The sequence below is a fragment of the Podarcis vaucheri genome (assembly GCF_965113315.1).
Source record: "Podarcis vaucheri genome assembly, chromosome: 11".
Classification (NCBI taxonomy): Eukaryota; Metazoa; Chordata; class Lepidosauria; order Squamata; family Lacertidae; genus Podarcis; species Podarcis vaucheri.
In genome coordinates this window covers 3,636,556-3,653,204 of record NC_138749.1, presented here as the reverse complement: position 1 = coordinate 3,653,204, position 16,649 = coordinate 3,636,556, and the positions used below count along the sequence as shown (strand labels likewise).

Below are 16,649 nucleotides of genomic sequence, written 5' to 3'. Positions count from 1 at the left end.
CCATCTGTGGAAACTCGGACCTGGCAGAGAACATTTAATTATTGGCTTCGTCTTAATCTGAATCCTCCTGGTCTACTGCCGTTAGTAATGCAAGATCCTTACGAAAGCAAGTGGTTTAAAACTGTGCATAAAAAACTCCTTACATGCGGTCTGCACTCACAGTCCCTACTATCAATGGGCCTCATCAAAGCAAAGAGTCTAATAGGCCAGCGCCTGAAAGACATCGAACGACAAAACAACCTGACTATCTTAAAGAAACTGTGCCCATGGTATACCTACTTTCCCCCTTCTCATTTTGACTCTCCAGCCTCATATTTGTCTAAACTAACCATCCCAAAATACAGACGCGCCTTTACATTGGCCAGATGGGATGTTCTTCCCTCTGCTGTACTCGAAGGTCGTTACCAAAAGACCCCATTTGAAAAACGACTCTGCCCATGTGGAGATGGTAACACGGAAACAGTGTCCCACGTCCTTTTTTCTTGCCCTCTTTACAAAGACCTAAGGAATGAGATTATTACTCCACTCATTCTCTCCAACCCCGGCCGTTCAACAGACATTACACTGCATTTTCTATTATCTGATACGAACAGTCAGATAACAGAGAAGGTCGCGAGGTACATCGAGAGAGCTGTGAAATTTAGGGCCACCATCTGAGTGACAGACCTGTTCACCCGACGGACCTCCTTTTGTCTGTTCTTTTCTTCCTTTTATCCCTATTCTCATTTTTAATTTTTGTACAGCTGTGGCCTGTTGGCTTTGCTAATAAAGTTTTGATTTGATTTGATTTGAATGCTGTCCAGGGTTGTAAAGACTGCGGAGAGAATAACCGGGTGCACTCTTCCCACCTTGGATGAAATCTACGCTTCCAGGTGCCATAAGAAAGCTGCAGAGACAGCGCAGGATAGTGTGCACCCCGAAAATGATCTCTTTCAGCTTCTACCTTCTGGAAGAAGGTACAGGGTTATAAAGACTAGGACTAGCCGCCTGAGAAAGTTTCTATCCAAATGTGATTTTGGTTTTAAACACAGTGTAAGGTAGTCTTTAGGGACGCGGGTGGCGCTGTGGGTTAAACCACAGAGCCTAGGACTTGCCAATCAGAAGGTTGGCGGTTCGAATGCCCGCGATGGGGTGAGTTCCCATTGTTCGGTCCCTGCTCCTGCCAAGCTAGCAGTTCAAAAGCACGTCAAAGTGCAAGTAGATAAATAGGTATCGCTCTGGCGGGAAGGTAAACGGCATTTCCATGCGCTGCTCTGGTTCGCCACATGACCCGGCAGTTGTACGCCGGCTCCCTCGGCCAATAAAGCGAGATAAGCGCCGCAACCCCAGAGTCGGTCACGACTGGACCTAATGGTCAGGGGGTCCCTTTACCTTTTAAGGTAGTCTTTGTGGGAGTATATTGTATTTAAAAATGGGGTATCAGAGTTTTTAGGGGGCTAACCAGGTTGGGATAGCTGGGATAGCAGGCTTGTTGGTTTTATGAATGTCTTATGTAGATTTTTCAATTTCGTTGTTCTGTATGGGACAATGACAATAAAGATTATCGTATTGTAACGAGAGCAAACAGACCCCCAGTTTTCCGTGGCTAGGCAGTAAAGCAAGGTATTGTCTACTGTCCGCATGCTAAAATTTTCAGTTCTTTGGGGAATGTGCCCATGGAAGGCAGCACTGGCAGAGGAGAGCCCTGTTATCTGGCTTATTGCTTAGCGTTCCTGCGTCCAAAATCTGGGGATGACCTCACAAATCTCTGACATGTCAGCGTTTTCATTTGACCCTCTTGCCAAAAGCATGCTGAGAGTGTTTTATATGTGCAGCGGAGATTAAGTGGGAGAAGGCAGCACCAGTCATGGGAAAGCTTTAATTCTGGTGGAGACAGTCTTAAGGGGGGCATTATGACATATGGCACATCAAAGCTCAGAACTGCTTCCCATATCATTAATGAGGCATCTGTGTTTCCACAAGGCTGAATGATCCAAATATTATAGATAACAGGCACTCACTCTTGAGACGTTTACGAGCTTCAACGCATGTGCTACTTTTAAAACTCGGCAAGCAAACAGAACGCCTATTGCAGAACCGCAAAGGAGGTAAATGATATAAGTTGTCTCAACTCCATGGGGTTGGAATTATTTTTGCCTTGGAATAAGGAAGTGGTTTGGGTCAACAGACAGAGAATTACACAGTGGTACCTCAGGTTAAGTACTTAATTCCTTCCGGAGGTCTGTTCTTAACCTGAAACAGTTCTTAACCTGAAGCACCACTTTAGCTAATGGGGCCTCCTGCTGCCGCCGCGCCACTAGAGCACGATTTCTGTTCTCATCCTGAAGCAAAGTTCTTAACCTGAAGCACTATTTCTGGGTTAGCAGAGTCAGTAACCTGAAGTGTATGTAACATGAAGCGTATGTAACCCGAGGTACCACTGTACCTCCTTCAACTAGACCTTTGAATCAGTGGAGAGCCTAGTCTCCCCCTCCCAGTTTCTGCACTGTTGACATTTACTAATGTCATTTAAAAAAGAATGATGATCTAAAATAAGTACTAGGTGCAAACCAAGCTTATCTAGACAAGACTTCTAAATGAGGGAACTAACTGGTTTCGTGAGCTGGGTGTGGACAGAAGCAGGTGGTGGGAAAGGTAAAATACTTAGGATGGAAATGTCTTTGCAAAGAACTCGGTAGAAAGCCAAGACTGACTATCTTATTTTTGCAAGGAATGGGGAAACTGTCTAAATTGACCAGTGTCTTTGCCAAGGTTTCCCCAGCATTTAAATCAGCCAGAAGAGAGCAGAAGGGGGTGGCAGGTCTTACAGGAACCGATTTGCAGATGAATGAGGAGCCAAAAACATATCGGTAGCTACTGGAATGGTATTTTCCCAGTAGTTATGTATGGAAGTGAGAGCTGGACCATAAAGTAGGCTGATTGCCGAAGAATTGATGCTTTTGAATTCTGGTGCTGGAGGAGACTCTTGAGAGTCCCATGGACTGCAAGAAGATCAATCGTATCCTTTCTGAAGGAAATCAGCCCTGAGTGCTCACTGGAAGGACAGATCCTGAAGCTGAGGCTCCAAGACTTTGGCCACCTCATGAGAAGAGAAGACTCCCTGGAAAAGACCCTGATGTTGGGAAAGATGGAGGGCACAAGGAGAAGGGGACGAAAGAGAACGAGATGGTTGGGCAGTGTTCTCGAAGCTACCAGCATGAGTTTGACCAAACTGTGGGAGGCAGTGGAAGACAGGAGTGCCTGGCATGCTCTGGTCCAGGGGGTCACGAAGAGTCGGACACAACTAAACAACAACAAGCTACTGGAACGGTTGTAACAAGGAAGTCGCCTGCTCCCTATAACCAGCCCCAGTCAATAGTCTGGCTGCAGCAATTTGGGTCTGTTGATGTTTCGTAGCACTTTTTAAAGGCAGCAGCCCAGGAAGAGCATGTTCTTGTAATCCAAATATGAAGCAATTAAGGCATGTATCACTGTGGCCAAATCAGACATCTCTTTAAAAAGCCACGAGAAATTCAACCCATGTCTTGCTGGACTCCAAGATCCTCCCTTAAAAAAAATATATGTGAAGGGGAAAAGCCAAGGTAAATTCAACGAGTAGGTCTATCTGCTGCCATTACCGCAACAAGAAAATGAAGCCTCCATATATAAGGGAAGTATACCTCTGAATAGAAGGTTCTGGGGCCAACAACAACGAGAGCAACTCCTTTCCTGCTCTGCCTGCAACCTCCCAGAGCAGGGGTCTGCAACCTTTAAGACAAAAAGAGCCACTTGGACCCGTTTCCGAAGAAAAAAAACCTGGGAGCCGCAAAACCATTGCAACATTTAAAACAAATATATCTCCGGAGCCGCAATCTGACAGCGGGCGGGAAGGTGACGTCGGGACGGTGCGTGACTAACGCACGCACCGCCCCCATGCAACGTCACAGCCAGTACAGCACCCGCCACAGTGGAGAGTGTCGGGGTGCACAATGTGCCTCCTCCCCTCGCTAGTATCCGCCCCGGAGCCGCGGCAAAGGTGTAAAAGAGCCACATGTGGCTCCGGAGCCGCGGGTTGCAGACCCCTGTCCCAGAGGCATTTCTCTGGGGTACTGGCAGGAGATGGAATGCAAGACCCGGCCACGTGATTTCTCATGTTCCAAACAACGAGAAGAAAAGAGCGATTTAGCACGCTCTGGGCGATGTTAACACAGCAAAGTCGAATGTTCTTTGCAACAAAAGGAGCAGGGAGGTTTGGCACGCTGGATCGCAATTGCAAAAGCACCTGGCTTCACTGCGGGGATCAGGTTGCTAAGCCCTCCTTGGAAGGAAGGCGAAAGGAAACCAGGAAATCATCGTACTAATCCTAACAAGGATGGTTTGGCCTCTTAATTCTTCCAAGACGAGCCCTATGGCAAGGAAACCTCAGAGACTGCTCAGCATGGAAGAGGCTTCCCTAAGGAAAGGAAGACTCGTGAAAGCTGGAAGTTGGGAGATTCCGGACAGATAAAAGGAAGTACCGTATTTTTCGCTCCATAAGGCACACCTGACCATAAGGCGCACCTGGGGGGGGGGAGACACCTGGCTTGAGAGCAGTACATGTGAAAAGGATCTGGGAGTCTTGGTTGACCACAAACTTGACATGAGCCAACAGTGTGACGCGGCAGCTAAAAAAGCCAATGCAATTCTGGGCTGCATCAATAGGAGTATAGCATCTAGATCAAGGGAAGTAATAGTGCCACTGTATTCTGCTCTGGTCAGACCTCACCTGGAGTACTGTGTCCAGTTCTGGGCACCACAGTTCAAGAAGGACACTGACAAACTGGAACGTGTCCAGAGGAGGGCAACCAAAATGGTCAAAGGCCTGGAAACGATGCCTTATAAGGAATGGCTAAGGGAGCTGGGCATGTTTAGCCTGGAGAAGAGGAGGTTAAGGGGTGATATGATAGCCATGTTCAAATATATAAAAGGATGTCACATAGAGGAGGGAGAAAGGTTGTTTTCTGCTGCTCCAGAGAAGCGGACACGGAGCAATGGATCCAAACTACAAGAAAGAAGATTCCACCTAAACATTAGGAAGAACTTCCTGACAGTAAGAGCTGTTTGACAGTGGAATTTGCTGCCAAGGAGTGTGGTGGAGTCTCCTTCTTTGGAGGTCTTTAAGCAGAGGCTTGACAACCATATGTCAGGAGTGCTCTGATGGTGTTTCCTGCTTGGCAGGGGGTTGGACTCGATGGCCCTTGTGGTCTCTTCCAACTCTATGGTTCTATGATTCTATGATTCTACCTAGTTTTTAGAGGGGGAAATCAAGAAAAAAATTATTATTTCACCCCCAGCCCTGGCTTTTGTGTGCTTTTGCAGGAGGTGGGGGAATTCCCCCACCTCGTAGAAAAGCCCACAGGAGCCACACACCCTTTAAGGAGTGCACAGCTCCTGCAAGCTTTTCTACGAGGAGGGAGAAGGGACTGACTGGCAGCGTCAGTCCCTTCTCCCTCCTGGGGAAAAGCCTGCAAGAGCCGTGCGGAGCTTGTGTGCGGCTCTTGGGGGCTTTTCCTGCCTGCCTCCCCCCTGCATTCGCTCCATAAGACGCACACACATTTTCCCTTCCTTTTTAGGGGGGAAAAAGGGCGTCTTATGGAGCGAAAAATATGGTACACAGCACTTAAAACTATGGAACTCACTTCCACAGGAGGCCACCAACTTGGACGGCTTGAAAGGACAGACGAATTCATGGAGGAAGAGAGGCTATCAGTGGCTCCTCAGTTCTGCCTCCAGTCAGAGGAAAAGATGCTTCTGAATTTGATGGCCCTCAGGGTCCCTTCCAACTATGATTCTATGTGACCAGGCTACGTATTACAGTGATGCCTCGCAAGACGAAAATAATCCGTTCCGCGAGTCTCTTCGTCTAGCGGTTTTTTCGTCTTGTGAAGCAACCCTATTAGTGGCTTAGCGGATTAGCGCTATTAGCAGTTTAGTGGCTATTAAAGGCTTAGCGGCTTAGCGGCTAAAAGGCTATTAGCGGCTTAGAAAAAGGGGGGCGGGAAAAAATGGCAAGACTCGCAAGACTTTTTCGTCTTGCGAAGCAAGCCCATAGGGAAATTTGTCTAGCGAAGCAATGCGAAAACGGAAAACCCTTTCGTCTAGCGGGTTTTCCGTCTTGCGAGGCATTCGTCTTGCGGGGCACCACTGTAGTTGTTCATCCTGTTAATTTTAAAATATGGTGGAACAGCTCAGTCGGTAGAGCATGAGACTCTTAATCTCAGGGTCCTGCATTCGAGACTCACACTGGGCAAAAATATTCTTGCATTGCAGGGGGTTGGACTAGCTTACCCCCCCCCCGGTTCCTTCCAACTCTACAAGTATCTACGGGACCCTCGTATCTACGGGACCGTCTCTCCTGGTCTGCCCCGCAGAGGACCTTAAGGTCCATAAATAACCATAGTTTAGAGGTCCCGGGCCCTAAGGAAGTCAGACTATCCTCCACCAGGGCCCAGGGCCTTCTCAGTGGTGGCTCCGACCTGGTGGAATGCTCTGTCCCATGAGACCAGGGGCCCTGCAGGATTTAACCTCCTTTCGTCGGGCCTGTAAGACAGAGTTATTCCACCTGGCCTTTTATTTCCCTTCTCTTCCCTCCCCCTCTCCTTTTATGAAGATCACCCACTCTGGGATCCCACAGCTAAGCCTCCCCTGGCCTCCTCGCTGGCCCAAGTAGGACCAATTCAGCCAGCTAGCCCTGGGGATTATCTAATTGATTTTTGAATTTTATTGTCATTCACGTTTTTATACTGTATTTTATGCTGTTTTTATAATTAAGTGTTTGAAATTTGTTGTTAGCCGCCCTGAGCCCGGTTATTGAACCGGAAAGGGCGGGGTGTAAATAAAAAAATATTATTATTATTTATTATTACAATTCTTTGATTCTATCAATCCCAGGTGCTAGAAACCTGTTTCCTGCTTGGCAGGGGGTTGGACTCGATGGCCCTTGTGGTCTCTTCCAACTCTATGATTCTATGATTCTATGAAACCACTGAAGGAGAGTGTGTTGCTCTTGTGCTCTCATCCTGTTGCAGGTTTCGCACCAGCATCTCATCAGCCACTGTGAGAACAGGGTGCTGGACAAGAGAGACCACGGGCCTGATCCTGCAGGCTCTCTCTGTTTCTACTGTCCCTCCCTCCACCTCTCTCACCGTTCAGCTCAGCATTCAGGTTGACGATGAGGGGGCTGTTCTTCCAGTCAAAAGTGGTGAGCAGGAAAAGGAACCGAAGGAATCCCACTTGCGGGGAGCTGTGGAGAGAGAAGAGTCACGAAAGGCGAGCGTTATTCTATATATATATTTTTTGTATACATTTTTATTAAAGTTTCACAAATTTTTAAACAAACACAAAAACAAAGACAAACACAACACAAATAACAAGTATAGTTTCGGATCCTTATTTTCTTAACATCTTTCCCTGACTTCCCCACACCTCCCCTTCTTGTATTCCAATTCCAATAGTTAGCTCAGCAAGTTCTTGTCCCCAACTTTACCTTATTATTATTATTATTATACTTAATTCATCTTAATTAACCAATTTTAACTTATAGACCTCAATTTAAACAACAATACTCATTCTTTACACCCTTTTCTAAGGTCGACCCAAATTCCCTTCCACAAATTTCCCAATTTTTATATTCATTACAAAACAAAATAACAGAGAGACAACATATAATTATACACCCTCTGGATGTATTGAGTTTTGGCGAGCATTATTCTAGCTGTATTGTGTATTATATTAATTTCACATACAGTCATACCTCAGGTTAAATATGCTTCAGGTTGAGCGTTTTCAGGTTACACTCCGTGGCGACCCGGAAGTAACAGAACGAGTTACTTCCGGGTTTCACTGCTCACGCATGCGCAGACACTCAAAATGACATCACACGCATGTGTAGAAGCAGCGAAACGCAACCCACAAACACGGTTTGCGTTCTACTCAGGGTGCGAACAGTGCTCCAGAACGGACCCGTTCGCATCCAGAGGTACCACTGTACAGGTCTCAAGCCAGCTGAAAGACATAATCTTATAAAGAGCTCGAATAATTTTAAAAGAAACTCAAATAGCAGATGTTTAAAAAGAACACGAAACGAACAGCCCAGGCAAAGGAGGTCTGTTCACCTAACTGGGAAAGTTTGTTGAAACAAAACTGACTTCAAAGGCTTTTTTAAAAAGGCAAAGGACCCCTGGACGGTTAAGTCCAGTCAAAGGTGACTCTGGGGTTGCGGCGCTCATCTCACTTTCAGGCCGAGGAAGCTGGTGTTTGTCCACAGGCAGCTTTCCGAGTCATGTGGCCAGCAGGACTAAACCGCTTCTGGCACAACGGGACACCGTGACAGAAACCAGAGTGCATGGAAATGCCGTTTACCTTCCCATTGCAGCGGTACCTATTTATCTACTTGCACTGGCGTGCTTTCGAACTGCTAGGTTGGCAGGAACTGGGACAGAGCAATGGGAGCTCACCCTTTTGCGGGGATTCGAACCACCGACCTTCTGATCAAGAGGCTCCGTGGTTTAGACCAGGGGTCAGCAAACTTTTTCAGCAGTTTCCTTCCCTTCAGGAGGTTAAATCCTCAAGGGCCCTAGTCTAATGGGACAGAGCATTCCACCAGGTCGGAGCCACCACTGAAAAGGCCCTGGCCCTGGTGGAGGATAGTCTGACTTCCTTAGGGCCCGGGACCTCTAAACTATGGTTATTCATGAACCTTAAGGTCCTCTGCGGGGCAGACCAGGAGAGGCGGTCCCGTAAATACAAGGGCCCTAAGCCACATGACCAAATGGTCATCCCGTCGAACCCCTTGCCTTTCAGGATAAACAGTGCTGTGGGGTCTGATCCAGCAAGGAGCACGTTCAGGGTAGGTTCGTATTTTGGGAACACCAAAAATACAAGGTAGTGCTGCCCCCAGCACTCACAGGTAGACTGCTCCTATTCATGGAAGGGACGTAGAAACCTGGCCAAGGAGCAATTAAAAAAGGAACGTAACAGACTCAGGAGGTTGTGAAGCAGATGTCACGCTGGCTGTGCCCTTACCTGGGCACAGTGAAGGGTGCTGGGGACAGGAAGAGGGAGGCCACCAGTAAGTCCACGCATTCCTCCGAGACGCTGTCGCTCAGCAGTTGAGCGCTGATCCAGCGCTTGGCGAGACGGCAGCAGCCGCTGAAAGCAGAATGTTGCTGCTGGAGGCTGGAGGGAGGAAGCAAACAATTTGAGACCTGCTGCCAAGTCTGCCGGCAACGTCACCGTAATCTGAAGGCAACGGAAAGCAAACCAAAAAAGCTATTATTATGATGACTGGTGACATCAACTTTGCCGGGTGAGAATCCCTCGCAGACGACCGCAGTGGAGACAGAAAGTTAAGTCATGCATCCATAGCAGAGGGCCTTCTCGGTAGTGGCACCCGCCCTGTGGAACGCCCTCCCACCAGATGTCAAGGAAATAAACAACTACCTGACTTTAGGAAGACATCTGAAAGCAGCCCTGTTTAGGGAAGTTTTTAATGTTTGCATTTTATTGTGTTTTTCATATTCTGTTGGGAGCCACCTAGAATGGCTGGGGAGGCCTGGCCCAGATGGGCAGGGTAATAATAATATGATAATAATATGATAATAATAATAATAATAATAATAATAATAATAATAATAATAATAATAATTAATGATAATAATAATTAATGATAATAATAATTTATTATTTATACCCATCTGGCTGGGTTTCCCCAACCATTCTGGGCGGCTTCCAACAAAGTATTAAAATACAGTGGTACCTCTGGTTACGTACTTAATTCGTTCCAGAGGTCCGTTCTTAACCTGAAACTGTTCTTAACCTGAAGCACCACTTTAGCTAATGGGGCCTCCTGCTGCCGCCGTGCGATTTCTGTTCTCATCTTGAAGCAAAGTTCTTAACCCAAGGTACTATTTCTGGATTAGCAGAGTCTGTAACCTGAAGCGTATGTAACCCGAGGTACCACTGTACAGTAGTCTGTTAAACATTAAAAGCTTCCCTAAAAAGGGCTGGTAAAAGTAATAAGTAATAATAATAATAATAATAATAATAGTAATAATAGCAGCATTGACCAGAGGAGGGATGACTCTGTGCTGGGAGGAGCACAGAGAGAAGAAATGCTATGGACAGCTGGACGCCTTCATCTTTCCCCAGCTGCAACAAAACATGTCTCTCCCACATCAGTCTCTACAGCCACAGCAGACTCTGAACCTCCCAATAGTTCGACTTCACCCCCAAAGGCACATTCCTCCATTGTTTCCCAAGACAGATGGGTGGCATTATTTATTATTATTAGTCATATCTCGGGTTGAAATAGCTTCAGGTTGAGTGTTTTCAGGTTGCATTCTGCGGCGACCTGGAAGTAACGAAATGGGTTACTTCTGGGTTTCGCTGCTCGTGCATGTGCAGACGCTCAAAATGACATCACGCGCATGCACAGAAGTGGCAAATCGTGAACCACGCATGCAGACGTGGCTTGTGTTCACTTCAGGATGCGAACGGGGCTCCGGAACGGATCCCGTTCGCATCCAGAGGTACCACTGTATTATTATATTTGTTGTTGTTGTAAGCCCACAAGAAGGACCGCAGTGCACAAGCAATGTTCTCTGCCCTTGTGATTCCCATCAACTGGGATTCAGGGGAACACCACGGCCATTGCGTCTCGCAGGCATCATTCTCAGAAGGGGAGACCTCTCTCCGCTTACCCGTGAAGTGAGCTGGTCAAGAATGGTAGATGCAAGGTTTCCACTTCCAGCTGCACGGATTCTTCCGTGACCTCGTGTTTCAGCATGCCTGTGGGAGTGACCACCTCCTTCAGGATTTGGGGCTCTCGGTGGTAAGCCACTTGGAGGCGGAAGACATAGCCGTCCTGAGAAAGAGGAGGAACAGGAGGGGAAATTATTTGCTTCTTAAGAGCCTGCCGGAACAGGCCAATGGCTCATTAGCCCAGCATCCTGGTCTCACAGGGGCAAAGCCGATGCCTGTGGGAAAACAGGGAGCAGGATTCGAACACAGGAGCTCCCTTCCCATCCTGCAGTTTCTAGCAACTGGGATTCTGTAGCTTTGCTGCCTCTGAACCTGGAGGGCAGGGCACAGCCATTCCTGGCCTTCTCCTCCATACATTTCCCTAATCTAAGTTTGTGATCATCACTTTCTCCTGTGGGAGGGAGTTCCGCAGTCCTGAATCTTCCAACCCCTTTCCTGCATTCTTAGCACGCTGCTTCTCTGCACACCCCTCTCGTACTCCTTGTCCCTTCTGTGTTTTTCCTTCCCTCCCCACTTAAAACGTGGTTACAAAGCATGGATCCATGTGGCTCCTCAGGATCTTTGCATTGGGTCACTCCAAATTCACCATCAGATCACATAGCATGTCCATGGCTACAGCCTGCACCAAAAAAATCACGCACCCACTGTTGCCTGGGGCTGCAATGGTTCAAAAACGTGGTTACAAAGCACAGATCCACAGAGATTCTCAGGATTTTTGCACTGGGTCACCCCAAATTCACCATCAGATCACATGTCTGTGGCCACAGCATGAGGCACAAAAATGATACATCCACTGTTTCATTCAGAATTTTTCCCCCTTGTTTTCCTCCTCTAAAAACAATGTGCGTGTTATGGTCAGGTGCGTGTTATAGAGCGAAAAATACGGTATCTGACTTTTAGAAGACATCTGAAGGCAGCCCTGTTTAGGGAAGTTTTTATTGTTTGATGTTTTATTGTGTTTTTAATACAGTGGACTCTAGGCTTGCGGACGTGATCTGTGCGGGATGCACGTTTGCAACCCGCAGCAGCGCGTCTGCGCACACACAGGTTGCAATCTGGTGCTTCTGCACATGTGCAAAGCGCGTTTTACTGCTTCTGTGCATGTGCGACTGCCAAACCCGGAAGTAACCCATTCGGCTACTTCTGGGTTTCGGTGGTCCATAACCCAAAAAAAGCAACCTGAAGGCTCTGTAACCCGAGGTATGACTGTATTCTGTTGGAAGCTGCCCAGAGTGGCTGGGGAAACCCAGCCAGATGGGCAGAGTATAAATATATTATTATTATTATTATTATTATTATTATTATTATTATTATTATTAATTATTTATTTGCCCATGCCCACAGGCTTATGCTCTAAAGAAACACGGCACACAAGGGAAAAGGTGTGAGGAGGGCAGAGGAAGAAATCAAACTCAAGCACGAATATATTAATATTTGTTCTTATAACGGCCAGCTTGCATAGTTCAAGCATAGGAGGAGCCTGGTGGAGCCGGGTTTTCGGCAAAGCTGACCGGCTGAGCCTTCTGCTTTCCATCTCTCCCAGGTGACAGGAGAGGAGACTTGATGGAGCTGGCCTGTCACAGTGGAACTGGTGGGAGTGAGTCCTACTTCCCATCTCTCTCTCTCTCTCTCTCAAGATAGCAGACCCCTTGGTCACATTTCGCAAGGCAGCGGCTTCCACCTTCCTGCGCATCTGCGGGGGCCAAATGTGCACGAACGCACCCACCCTCCGGCACAATTACCTTATAGACGTCTGTGTAGGCGGGCGAAGCCCTGGAGAGCAGATGGTGCTGCTGGTGGAGAAGTTCTGCCAGCCGCAGCTGGAAGGCGGCCTTGACCCGCCGGATGGCTTCCTTGCTCTGAGGCCACTGGCCGCTGCCCTCCATGTGGCAGATCACTGGTGCAAGAGGGAAGGAGGAGGCAAAAGAGTTAACGGAGGGTGCAAGGATCAGCATGGAAGCAGGAGAAGGGCAGGCGAAGATCCTGATAAGGCTCCATCCAGATAAGACTGAAGCAGTGTTCCCTAGAGCAGATGGCCGGAAGGTTGATGGGGTTACACTTCCTCTGAAGGAGCGGGTACATAGCTTGTGGCTACTCCTGGACCCCTTGCTGTTGCCCGAAGCCCAGGTGGCCTTGGAAGCGTGGGGTGACTTCCGTCAGCTTTGCCTGGTGGCCCAGCTGCGCCCCAGTCTGGACAGGGATAACCTAACTTGTGAAACTGATTGTGAATCAGTTCCCTCACTGCGAGAAGCAAAATTACAGGGAACCAGGCAGAGGGCCTTCTCGGTGGTGGCACCCGCCCTGTGGAACGTCCTCCCACCTGATGTCAAAAAGAACAACTATCAGACTTTTAGAACATCTGAAGGCAGCCCTGTTTAGGAATGCTTTTAATGTTTGGTGGACTATGTGGGAGTCATAGCCATGGTAAAGGCTTGTAATATTGCAGGGTGCCCCCTGACCTCGGCTGACCAGCACTCTGAGCTTTACAATGTATTGGAATGCATGACCTCATATGGAGTTATGTCCCCCCCCCCTTTCTGGGCAGTGTAACCCTATATCGTTTGTGGGTGGGTTAAAGCCTTGACCAGATGTAGGTAATGTGAGACATTGGAATGCAGCCATGCGGCTGGAGAGGACGAAGGAGAATAAACGGACTGGAGGAAGGGGAAGAAGTCTGAATTTAGCTGCCCTCCGTCCATGGAAATATTGCTGGCCTCAGTGTCTTTATTTTATGCTTAAAAAGCACCATTTGTAACGGCAGGCTCAGACAGGACTATTGTATTTTAATATTTTGTTGGAAGCCGCCCAGAGTGGCTGGGGAAACCCTCCCAGATGGGCGGGGTATAGATAATAAATTATTGTTATTATTATAATCATTTCCACCCGCATCTTTTATAATAATCCAAATCTTTTACCCCTCCATTGTGTCCAAAACTCACTATTAGATAACAAGTGATATTCCAATCCTACTAACGATTTTAATTGGGACGATATAGAACTGCTTCATAAACCCATCTTACTTTGAATGAATGTATGTACAGTCATACCTCGGGTTGCGAACGCTGCGGGTTACGTCTTTTCAGGTTGCATCCCGCGTCGACCCAGAAGTACCGGAAAGGGTTACTTCCGGGTTTCGCCTCTCGCACACACAGACGCGCAAAATGACGTAACACGCATGCACAGAAGCGGCGAATCGCGACCCGCATGTGCGCAGACGCGGGTTGCATTCCTTTCAGGAATTGCGAATAGGGCTCCAGAATGGATCCCGTTCGCAACCAGATGTACCACTGTAAATGAAAATATCAAATGCTGTGGAACAGTCCCATTATTACATGAGAACTGTTCCACAGCATTTGATATTTTCATTTACATACATTCATTCGAAATAAGATGGGTTTATGAAGCAATTTTATATCCTCCCACCACGCTGACGAATAATTCTACGAAATAGTTGTCAATATCCGGAATAACTGTTCAGTGTTGGACATCATATTGGCTGAATACACAAAGCTTCACAGCTTGTCTTTCATCGTACAGAGTCTGGTAAAAGTAAAGGGACCCCTGACCATTAGGTCCAGTCATGACTGACTCTGGGGTTGCGGCGCTCATCTCGCTTTATTGGCCGAGGGAGCTGGTGAACAGCTTCCGGGTCATGTGGCCAGCATGAATAATCCGCTTCTGGTGAACCAGAGCAGCGCATGGAAATGCCGTTTAATTTCCCGCCGGAGTGGTACCTATTTATCTACTTGCACTTTGACGTGCTTTCGAACTGATAGGTGGGCAGGAGCAGGGACCGAGCAACAGGAGCGCACCCCGTCGCGGGGATTTGAACCGCCAACCTTTTCATCGGCATGTCCTAGGCTCTGTGGTTTAACTCACAGCACCACCTGCATCACACCAAGTCTGGTACCTCACTTCTTTTAAAGATTTCCAGAGACTTTGAGACGAAAGATTTCATTTTGGACTTGGTATGGTTTGAAGAAATTCTATAAAGATTGTCTAGACATTGCTGACATTCTCTTTGCAACACAGGGTTTTGTTTGGTTACTACAAAATGAAGAAGCAGCAGGGGGGACTCACAATGCCCCTTGCCCACTTTGAGACAGTCTCACCCACATTACCCATCCTTGCCTTTCATTGGTGCTAAATACGCTGGGCATGGCTTCTCTGCCAAGGGCAGAAGGGACTCCCGGCCCTCGATCCTGGCGTGGTAGGCGTAATCTGGTTTCACGGGCACCGGAGGGAAGACCTGAGAGAGAACCAGGAAGGCACGTTAAGAGGAGCAAGAAAAGGGGGAATCCACACAAGATCTCAAGGAAGCAGCACATCCTCAGGGTACACACCCCTGGCAGAAAAAGCCCCATTTCCAATTGCAAAGGGCTGCAAGGATGGTGGGTGGCCAATGGCTCTCTGGGACACCTTTGTTACGACATTTAAAAGGCAGAATTCACTGGGGGGTGATGATAATAGTAATAAATAATAAATTTTATACACACACAAACACACACACAGATAGATAGATAGATATATAGATATAGATATAGATTTATATATATATATATATATATATATATATATATATATATATATATAAATAATTTATTGTGTGTGTGTGTGTGAGAGAGAGAGAGAGAGAGAATGAAATAAAATGAAATACGGACAAAGGTTCGTGTAGTAAAAGCTATGGTTTTCCCAGTAGAGATGTATGGAAGTGAGAGCTGGACCATAAAGAAGGCTGATTGCCGAAGAATAGGGTGTGCATGGGTCTTGGAACGTCTCTGAGTCTCGTGTCGCTAACTGACTGATGCTGTTCCATGGGAGACCGGTGATCGTCCGGAGCCAGCTGGGGGAAGCCCCCGTCTCCCTGGCAGTATCCCAACAGATCCCCCCCATGGGGTGGCCAAATCCTAATGCACCTGCCTCCCTCGCAATCTGCCCTGCCACGAAAACCGTTGCCACAGAAGCGTGCATTACGGCGCAGGAGACCCGTCTAAACAGACCGAGCGTGTCCTCCGACAGCCGCCCTTTGTTGGCTCAAACTCACATCCGTGTATCGGAGGGCAGGGTGAGCCCCCTGCACGGACGTCACCGTCAGCGGCAGCCCCTCCAGTTTCCACAGCTTGCGACTCAGGTCGTCGTACGAGCGGACGACGCTCAACATGGCCTCCTCGCCAGTACCTGCCGGCTGTTCAAGATAATAATAATAATTTTTTTATTTATACCCCACCCTTCCTGGTTCAGAAAACCGGGCTCAGGGCGGCTAACAACAAATTCAAAACACTTAACTGATGCAACAAAAAACCAGCATAAAAGAAAGTATAAAATGTGAATAACGATAAATTCAGAATTCAGAAATCAATTTAGGGGGGAAATCCTCCAATAAAGAGCACCACCCACGTCCCTTACTGACCCTTACATGCTACTAAATTAAAGAGAGATAGCTGGCTGAGGGTGGCAAGGCAGGAGTTGTAGTCCAAAATATTTAAGACTGGTTATATTCATCCAGCTCATAGAAAAAGATCCATCTTGTCTGTGCCTCTCAATCTGCAGCAGGATATCTTTCAAAAGGGCCTAGTTGGGAGAACATTAATATATAAAACATAGCATACAAAATCTGCATTCCTTGGCTGGGGAAAATCTGGAGACGTGTGAATCAGCTGGAATATGAGAGGCACTTTTTGTCTAAGTTAGCCAAATGGACATTCCGAAACCTCAACCTTCCACTTTTTTGTGTGGGGGGGGGGGGAGATCTGGAAAAGTCTGCCAGTCCCACAGGGAGTGCCCAGACGTGTGGGGAGACCATGCACAACACATGTGGAAAGAGACTGTCTCCCATGCGTGCATGCAGTGTGAGACCACCGGTTTCTTAG

The 16,649-nt window shown here is 47.6% G+C and overlaps 1 protein-coding gene across 1 annotated transcript in view; it reads right to left on the bottom strand.

The window, feature by feature from the left end:
• Nucleotides 1–16,649, bottom strand: part of NOL6 (nucleolar protein 6) — a 74,682-nt gene that overhangs the window by 33,699 nt on the left and 24,334 nt on the right. Inside the window, exons 16-21 of the mRNA XM_082241809.1 lie at nt 15,824–15,964; nt 14,911–15,028; nt 12,522–12,676; nt 10,719–10,882; nt 9,043–9,195; nt 7,164–7,261 (exon numbers count right to left, since the gene is read on the bottom strand). Coding sequence (XP_082097935.1) covers nt 7,164–7,261; nt 9,043–9,195; nt 10,719–10,882; nt 12,522–12,676; nt 14,911–15,028; nt 15,824–15,964 — 829 coding nt within the window. The remainder of the gene's footprint in view (nt 1–7,163; nt 7,262–9,042; nt 9,196–10,718; nt 10,883–12,521; nt 12,677–14,910; nt 15,029–15,823; nt 15,965–16,649) is intronic.